We start from the raw sequence: 9,944 nt of genomic DNA, 5'->3' as shown, positions 1-9,944 counted from the left end.
ACAGATCTGATCTATTCTGAGAGAAACACAATCATTCCACACTGACAATGCAAATGTGATTTTCACACTCTCAGATTCACTGTTTGATTGGTTAAATGATCTGAACTGGAACACACCAGTTTCACTTCTGCTCTATTGAGTCGTTAATCGTTTTTGGAAACAGCGGGAACCGCCGGCACCAGAACGAGTTTAGAAGTGGGGGTGACCGCAAACTGGGCTGATTGTGATGTCATCACAACAACATTCTGCTGTCAATATAAAACAAAACAAAAAATAATAAAAATAATTTGGTCAATTTATCCCAGACCAGCTTCCAAGATTGTCAAAATCACAGAGACTGACGAGTTATTTATCAACATACACAGTTTGAATGCTGAAGTAATCGAACTAAAGAGATTCAAATCTGACTTGATAAGCTTGATAACATTGTGCAAACAGTCTATGTTCATTCTTCAACTATCATATAAGTCATATAATGAAAGTTATAACTCCTAAAATAAACATCTGGACTTGTGTATACTGGAACATCTCCTCATGATTCAACACAGAATATCAGTGACAGCAGCACATCCTCATCCACTTTCATTCATTTCTGAATCTATTGTTTAAAGTGATGAATTACATTCAAATATGACATCTGTGAAAACAAATGTTTTATGTTTGCATGATGCTGTATTCACATGGATAGGTGTCAGTAAAGTTTAAGACTAGTGTCATATCAGCCAGTAAAACATCAACCAAAAAATGACTGAATTGACCTTTATAATAAAATGTGTCGTCCAGTTTCATAAGTAGTGTTGAGTGTGAAATATCAAAATCTAAAACTTTGTGTCCATGTCAATTTATAATGAAACATTCAGAGAAACTGTTTCTGTATCAGTAGTTCCTCTTTCACTGAAGGAGGTTTTTGTACGACTCTTTATCACTGTGTGAACCATCGAATGCTTCCAGGATAGTGTAAACTCTGACAGTAATAATGTCCTGCATCTTCAGTCTGGACTCCACTGATGGTCAGAGTGAAATCACTATTAGATCCACTGCCACTGAATCTAGATGGAGTTCCAGTGTAGCGGTTTGTTGCAGCATATATGAGGAGTTTAGGAGCTTCTCCAGGTTTCTGTAAGTACCAGGCTAAATAATTACCACTATATACTCCACTGCTGGTTTTACAGTTTATTTGAACTTGTTGTCCTGGTTGAGCTGTTATTGAGGGACTCTGAGTGACCGTGTACTGTCCATTACACTCTGAAACACAAAATAAAATAAAATATTATTTCACAAGAGCTTTTTGACACTTGAAATAACAATAAAAAACTTTGTACAATAAAATTGAGTTTATATTAGTGAAATGCACTGAAACAGATTCTCACCAGCAATGAAAAGCAGTAGAGAGCAGATAATGAGAGCGTGTGCTGTCATCTTTACTGTGAATGAGTGAGAACTGAAGGAACAGTGATGTTGGTTTGACAGTCCTGACTAACAGACAGTCTGATATTGTGCTTTAATCAGAGGGGCGGGACATTCAAAACGGTTTCCTCTCAGCAGAAAATGTGAGCGTTACAGGAGAACAGCAGAAATAAGAAACAATTACATGTCAAATTACATTCATACATTTCAATCTTTATCTTTTAGTTATTAATTACAATTGGTTGAAATTCTAATGATTTTTGTTCATTGTGGAAATCTCATGAGCATTCAGTAGATCAAACTAAATCAAATGTGTTATAGAGGAGTTATTACATTGTAATAAACATGTTGTATATAATTCTGAATGTAATATGTATGTTTTTATTGTATTTTTGAAACAGTAGTTGATGACAATATGAACTGAATCATGTTTGAATGTGTGTTGTGTAAAGATGTGTTTGTGATCATGTGTTTAAAGTGCAGTTAGTGAAGCGCTCAGAGGTTTTTGTGCAGCTGTTCTATTAGTTTGTATCACTGTGGTTGACTTTCGGCAGCGGCACCAGACTGGATGTTGGCAGTAAGTAAATCATCAAATCATCATTTTAATGTTTTATGTGTTTTTATAATGTGGAATGTGTCAGTTTTATGTTGAATTGACACACATATGAGTTCAGTGATTTCTCTCACTTTTATAATTTATATTTCATTATTTATTAATAATATCTGATTAGACAGATTGAATAATTTGGCTGTTTTTCAAGAAATGAAGGTGAACTTTAAAGACACTTAATTGACAGTTTGTCAGCACATGTGAATTTGTTGCTGGTACAGAAGTGAGATGTTATTCAGTTTTTGGAGATGTTAAATGACTCTGTGTTTAAATGACGAACATTATCAAGAGTTCATAAAAATGCTCCTTCAATATGAAATGTTTCTTAATGTAATATGTAACATATAAAGTTTTACTGGAGGAATTCTTTCACCAAATGAACTGTTAAAAGTTCATCATTGTACAGAATTTTCTTTTCTATTCTCTTATGAAGGAAAATATTCTTGAACTTTTGTGTAAGTCAAACTGCAAACATATAAAGATATGTGAACTTTATTCATCATTTCATCATTTTGGTCATTCAGAGTCTTTGGGGAAATAAATTGTTCTTTATATGATTGAACAGATCAACATGAAGAAACAAACTTGCAGTTTAATGTTGAAAGTTTTCAATGATATCTTTAAAGATCTTCAAAATATATAATTGACTAATGTAATTGATTTAGTTTCAATCTGGAGAAAGAAATCTTTTCTTCTTTTGACGTTGTCTATTGTGTATTTGTCAGGCATCACTCGTCCTAAAGTGAGCGTCCTGCCGCCCTCCAGTGAAGAGATTTCCACAAAGAACACAGCAACACTGATGTGTGTGGCCAACAAGGGCTTCCCCTCAGACTGGAGCCTGAGCTGGAAGGTGGACGGGAGCAGCAGGTCTGAGAAGAGCAGTGCTGGGGTCCTGGAGAAGGGCGGTCTGTACAGCTGGAGCAGCAGTCTGACTCTCTCTCAGGACGAGTGGATGAAGGCGGTCACAGTGAGCTGTGAGGCCAAACAGAAAGAGCAGCTGTCAGTCACTGGAGAAGTGAGGAGAGATCAGTGTTCTGAGTAGATCCTCTGGATTCTCTTCTCCTCTTCTCACTCATGTCTCACATGGAGACTAACAGTGACTCCTATTCACACAAGTATATGTGTGCTTTTGTCTTTCAGATTTCTCGTGTCAAAATTCAATAAACTAATAAAATATGACATTATTGAAGTTTCCTGTCTTTGTTTAAAAGTTGATTTATTGATATTATTTGTGTCATTAGTTAGATCAGGACTTTATCTCACATTTTATAAATAATCTTCACTCAATGAAGCATGAAAACACCTGCAGAGACATTATGAAACAAGATCATGAAGTCAAATTAGGGAAGTCAAACATATGGTGTTCTCAGGAAATGTCACTAATTAAGAGGTTTTAAATGTAATCATGCAGGAATCACATCAGACTGAGAACATTAGTAAAATTAATTATATTTTGCATTTGAATACAATCATTAAATATTATATGATCTTTTCTGCATAAATATGTCAGGTGACAAACATGCATGATTCATATTTTACACTCAACAGCAGTGCAAAATATGAAAAGACAATGCAGAAAAGCAGAGCGCATGTGGCGGAAGACAAAACTTGTAGTCCATTATAACATATACAAAGACAGCATCCATGCTTTTAATGTGGAACTAGGCAAAGCTAGACAGACTTTCTTCTCGAATATTATAAACAGCAACTTAAACAACACACACACTCTTTTTGCGACTGTAGAGAGACTGACAAACCCCCCAAGCCAGATTCCCAGTGAAATGCTCTCAGACAGCAAGTGCAGTGAGTTTGCTTCTTTCTTCTCTGGAAAAATCAATAATATCAGAAAGATGATCAGCACATCCTTTTGAGGCAAGGCAAGTTTATTTATATGGCACATTTCATACACAATGGTAATTCAAACTGCTTTACATAGAAGAGATTAAAATAAGAATAAAAAAAAATAAGAATAATTGAAACAGTTTAGAATATAAAATAAAATCCAGTACAAACAGTCGGACACACAGTGGCACAGTGCTCATTCAGTAAATGCACAGCTAAACAGATGTGTTTTGAGTCTGGATTTGAATGTGACTACTGTAGGAGCACATCTGATCTCTTCTGGAAGCTGGTTTCAGCTGCTGGCGGCATAATAGCTAAAAGCAGACTCTCCTTGCAGTAGAGTGAACCCTTGGTATTTCTAGCTGATGTGATCCTAATGATCTGAGTGATCTGTTGGGTTTATATTCAGTGAGCATATCTGCAATATATTGAGGTCCTAGCCCATTGAGTGATTTATATACCAGTAATAATACTTTAAAATCAATCCTAAATGTAACTGGGAGCCAGTGTAAAGACCTGAGGACTGGTGTGATATGTTCATGTTTTCTGGTTCTGTATGAGCTGCAACTGTCTTATGGTCTTTTTGGGAAGGCCAGTGAGGAGTCCATTACAATAATCCACCCTGCTGGTGATGAAAGCATGCACAAGTTTCTCCAGGTCTTGACTGGAAACAAAGCATCTAATACTTGCAATATTTTTCAGATGATAGTATGCTGATTTAGTTATTGCTTTGACATGACTACTGAAACTAAGGTCTGACTCTAGAGACACACCAAGATTCCTGACTTGATTTTTAGTTGTTTGACCCCTAAGCGTCAAGGTATGCATTCACCTTGAGAACGTCATCTTTGTTTCCAAAGCGCAATGACTTCAGTTTTGTCTTTGTTTAACTGAAGAAAGTTTTGGCACATCCAACTGTTAACTTCATCAATGCATTGGCACAGGGAGTCAATGGGGCTGTAATCGTTAGGTGATAGGGCTAAGTAGATCTGTGTGTCGTCTGCATAGCTGTGGTAAGCAATTTGGTTCTTTCTCATTATTTGGCTCATTGGGAGCATATACAGGTTGAACAGGAGTGGCGCAAGAATTGAGCCTTGAGGGACTTCGCATGTCATGGACGTCCACTCAGACTTATGGTCTCCTATACTCACATAATAACCTCTCCCTTCTAAGTATGACCTGAACCATTTTAGGACCATCCCAGAAATCCCCACCCAGTTTTCCAGCCTGTCAAGAAGTATGTTGTGATCGACAGTGTCAAATGCAGCACTGAGGTCGAGTAGTACCAGTACTGATAATTTGCCTGTATCAGTATTTAAGCTGAATATCGTTTATTATCTTTATGAGCTGTCTCTGTGCTGTGATGCGATCGGAAACCAGATTGAAAATTGTCAAAGTATCCATTTGAGTTCAAGAATTTGTTCAGCTGATTGAAGACAACTTTTTCAATGATCTTGCCTATGAAAGGAAGATTTGAGATCGGTCTATAGTTGCTTAATATGGTCTTATCCAGATTGCTCTTTCTCTTACGAGAGGTTCTCTCGTATTGCGTAAGCTAGCTTACGCTACGGGAAAGATTCATCTTTTCTGAGATATTGAAGCCAAAATATTATCCTTAATTTTGTATCCATTGTCAACGCAGTGCAGCAACTGCAGACCTTGAGCGGGCTAGCTAGCGAGCTCATTGGTTGCTCTGCGGCAACTGCTGCAGCCTATAGACGAACTTGCGTGAACTCACGCCCAATGAGAGGCGCCCGCGCGCTCACTGTCCCAAAGCCCGCCAGAATGGGCGTGGCTAGGGTGCATATAAGCGCAGTTCGTAGGCTGGAACCCTGGTTTTCATTGAATGAAGCGAAAATCGCCGTGGGCGCTGAAGCACGGCCAGCTACGCTAATACTCGTTCCCTCATCTAGAGAGAACCGAGGTTACGTAGGTAACTGAGACGTTCTCTTCACGAGAGGTTCTTCTCGTATTATGTAAGCTAGCTTACGCTCGGGAACCCATTGTCAACGCCGTGCGCCAAGCATCCACTGCATGAGCCCCAGGGGGTTGGGGGGACCCGGGGGAGCCCTTGTGAGTGGGGAAATAATATTTGGCCGGCAAGAGTGCAGTTCAGTGTGTGTGTGATACATAAGCACATAGTGGGAAGGGAAAAACAGAGCGGCGGTGCCGGTCTGTGTGGAATGTGTCCCATTAGTGCAGCTCACCAGGGGAGCTGTAGCGTATTAAACCACTAGTAGTTTTGCCTGCAGAGCGGGCACTTCCAGATTCTCTGAGAAGCACAGATGTGGAGATGCTGGAGAGAGGGATAACGTGTCTGGTGAGAGGGGCTGTTACTCTGGTGCTATCGGAGGCTGTAATATGCTGTCCTGGTTTCCCTGGGTGTTTTCCAGAAAGTCGTCCTTGGGTGCTGAATCTTGGAGCAGTTCTAATATGTCACAGTCTGTCTGTGGTGAGCTTTGTGGGCAGGGCTCAGCTGAGATTGTGTCCATGAGCAGAAATTGTTGTGGCTGAGTGGTGTTATCATTGTCCTTGTGTGATTTGTCAACCGCATGTCCATTCAGGTGCTGAAGTGAAGTCCTGTGGTCATTCATACTGTGTCCAGGTGTGTGTGTGCCATTCAGATTGAGTGGATTGGCACACACTGCAGAAGGATGATTGAGGGAGAAGTAGATATTGTCCTTTAGCTCTCTTGAACCAAGTTTGTTTGGGTGGTGACAGTTGCCTCTGACTCCAGAACAGATTGTAGTTGTCAATGAAGTTCACTCCTTTTTATATTGCAGGTTTTTTGCAGGCATGTATTAAGCCCAAGCAACCGTGAAAACCTGTTTGTTCCTCTTGCTGGAAGTGGTCCACTGATGAATGTTTGAACTTTCAGTCTTTTAAGTGTTTCAAAAAGTTCATTGAAATCCTTCTTAAGGAGTTCTTAAGATATGTCATGTTTATATGTGTTTTTGTTCATGTTTTGATTTCAAGTCCTTTATTTTGAGAAGTCTAGTTCCCGTTTCCCTTGTCATGTGATTTCATGTTTCCCTCCATGTGTCTTGTTTTCATTGGTTTATTGTCTGATCAGTTCTGTTTAATCATTGATTTATGTGTCCCCATGTCATGTATTTAAGCCCTCATGTTTACTATTGTCCTTTGTCTAGTATTGATGTTTGTTTGTGTAGCACATTTCTAGTTCATGTTCAAGTTTAAGTTTCAAGTTTTATTCATGTTTATATTTAGGGTTTTTGGTTTCATGTTTATTTAAATAAACTGCACTTGGGTTCTTCATTCCTTCATCATCATCTTCGTCCTTGTCTTTACAGCTACAAAACGTTACACATGTAAAGAAAAGTGATTACTTCAAACTACAATCTCGCATAGTCAGACCGATATCCACACTTTGTTTTAGCCCTGTTCCAGCACTGGAGAGTCGAATATTATATACACTCTCAAAGTTTGTAGTAAAACAATCATAACTGTGTCATTTTAATTATGTTTCCTCATCTGTCAGCATGATGCCGGTGAATCACGTTCAGTCTCTTTGTACATTACGTCATTGTTTTGGCCGATGCTCGCGTCCCTATGGAGTGTGTGCACGAGCACGAGCAACAGGTAGCTGCTGCAGTTCACTGAACGGCCACAAGTGTCATTAATAACAAGTGTTTCTGAATCTTACATACTGAACCTTTAAATACATTTTCTACTAACTCATTACTGCTCAAAACAACACTGTAGTCAAAATGTGTGAACCCAGCATATTCTTTTTCTAACTAAACAACATCAAAAAACATCAAAACAACTAATACAACCCAACTATTCAACATCAATACTACTTTACTTTGTCTCTCTCTGCTGGTGTTGTTTGAGATGTTCAAGCCACTAATGAGCTTCATTATGAGGTTAATTAGTGGAGGCAGATGATACAGATTACTGAGAGACTTCAGTTTGTGTCTTTCCATGGAGAGAGGAAGAAGTGTTTGACTGTGAACTGAATTGTAGTTCTTTGACATTGAGTGAAATTGTGCTGTGTGACTGAGTGTATTGAAGGAAAGTGTGTGATTGTGTGTTTAAAAGAAGAAGAATAGAAAGAAAGAGGGAGGAGACTCTTCTTTATTCTGTTGGATGTGTTTTTCCATTTTCAGAAATGAGGAGTCGAGTGTCTTGAAGAAGAATTGTCTCTCTATTAGAGTTAGTTTTGATATCTGTGCTCTCGACTCTCCTCAAGTCTTGTCTTAAAAACACTCGTGAAAAATCACTTTATCAACACACACACTCCATCAAACAAGAGACTCCAGCACTAGATGAATCTATTTGAATACCTGAACAACATGTATGTGACATCACCTCTCACTTTATATGAGTCTGTCCAATTGAGGGGTGAAACAAGTCAAATGTTTAAAGTGATGAATTACATTCAAATATGACATCTGTGAAAACAAATGTTTTATGTTTGCATGATGCTGTATTCACATGGATAGGTGTCAGTAAAGTTTAAGACTAGTGTCATATCAGCCAGTAAAACATCAACCAAAAATGACTGAATTGACCTTTATAATAAAATGTGTCGTCCAGTTTCATATGTAGTGTTGAGTGTGAAATATCAAAATCTAAAACTTTGTGTCCATGTCAATTTATAATGAAACATTCAGAGAAACTGTTTCTGTATCAGTAGTTCCTCTTTCACTGAAGGAGGTTTTTGTACGACTCTTTATCACTGTGTGAACACATATTTACTGTTGATGTAGTGTACACTCTGACAGTAATAATGTCCTGCATCTTCAGTCTGGACTCCACTGATGGTCAGAGTGAAATCACTATTAGATCCACTGCCACTGAATCTAGATGGAGTTCCAGTCTGGAGGGTGCTTGTATAATATATGAGGAGTTTAGGAGCTTCTCCAGGTTTCTGTAAATACCAGGCTAAATTATCACCATTACGTACTCCACTGCTGGTTTTACATTTTATTTGAACTTGTTGTCCTGGTTGAGCTGTTATTGAGGGACTCTGAGTGACTGTGATCTGTCCATTACACTCTGAAACACAAAATAAAATAAAATATTATTTCACAAGAGCTTTTTGACACTTGAAATAACAATAAAAAATCTTTCTACAGTTAAATTGAGTTTATATTAGTGAAATGCACTGAAACAGATTCTCACCAGCAATGAAAAGCAGTAGAGAGCAGATAATGAGAGCGTGTGCTGTCATCTTTACTGTGAATGAGTGAGAACTGAAGGAACAGTGATGTTGGTTTGACAGTCCTGACTAACAGACAGTCTGATATTGTGCTTTAATCAGAGGGGCGGGACATTCAAAACTGTTTCCTCTCAGCAGAAAATGTGAGCGTTACAGGAGAACAGCAGAAATAAGAAACAATTACATGTCAAATTACATTCATACATTTCAATCTTTATCTTTTAGTTATTAATTACAATTGCTTGAAATTCTAATGATTTTTGTTCATTGTGGAAATCTCATGAGCATTCAGTAGATCAAACTAAATCAAATGTGTTATAGAGTTATTACATTGTAATAAACATGTTGTATATAATTATGAATGTTTTTATTGTATTTTTGAAACAGTAGTTGATGACAATATGAACTGAATCATGTTTGAATGTGTGTTGTGTAAAGATGTGTTTGTGATCATGTGTTTAAAGTGCAGTTAGTGAAGGCTCAGAGGTTTTTGTGCAGCTGTTCTATTAGTTTGTATCACTGTGGTACACTTTCGCAGCGGCACCAGACTGGATGTTGGCAGTAAGTAAATCATCAAATCATCATTTTAATGTTTTATGTGTTTTTATAATGTGGAATGTGTCAGTTTTATGTTGAATTGACACACATATGAGTTCAGTGATTTCTCTCACTTTTATTATTTATATTTCATTATTTATTAATAATATCTGATTAGACAGATTGAATAATTTGGCTGTTTTTCCAGAAATGAAGGTGAACTTTAAAGACTCTTAATTGACACTTTGTCAGCACATGTGAATTTGTTGCTGGTACAGAAGTGAGATGTTATTCAGTTTTTGGAGATGTTAAATGACTCTGTGTTTAAATGACCGAACATTATCAAGAGTTCATAAAAATGCT

The 9,944-nt window shown here is 37.7% G+C and overlaps 3 gene segments (V, D, J or C); 1 reads left to right on the top strand and 2 right to left on the bottom strand.

Moving 5' to 3' along the window:
- Window positions 1–922: 922 nt before the first annotated feature.
- LOC127642712 (immunoglobulin kappa variable 3-11-like) lies at window positions 923–1,455 on the bottom strand. The segment is given in 2 exon segments: window positions 923–1,245; window positions 1,371–1,455. Coding segments are annotated over 2 exon segments (372 nt in total).
- On the top strand, window positions 1,456–3,178 carry LOC127642711 (Ig lambda chain C region-like). The segment is given in 3 exon segments: window positions 1,456–1,461; window positions 1,933–1,984; window positions 2,743–3,178. Coding segments are annotated over 3 exon segments (375 nt in total).
- A 5,380-nt stretch (window positions 3,179–8,558) lies between these two features.
- Window positions 8,559–9,096, bottom strand: LOC127642710 (immunoglobulin kappa variable 3-15-like). The segment is given in 2 exon segments: window positions 8,559–8,881; window positions 9,008–9,096. Coding segments are annotated over 2 exon segments (372 nt in total).
- Between the last annotated feature and the right edge of the window lie 848 nt (window positions 9,097–9,944).

The sequence above is a fragment of the Xyrauchen texanus genome, unplaced genomic scaffold (genome assembly GCF_025860055.1).
Source record: "Xyrauchen texanus isolate HMW12.3.18 unplaced genomic scaffold, RBS_HiC_50CHRs HiC_scaffold_750, whole genome shotgun sequence".
NCBI classification, from domain to species: domain Eukaryota; kingdom Metazoa; phylum Chordata; class Actinopteri; order Cypriniformes; family Catostomidae; genus Xyrauchen; species Xyrauchen texanus.
Note: the sequence above shows the minus strand (reverse complement) of the source record. Positions and strands in the feature narration are given on the sequence as shown.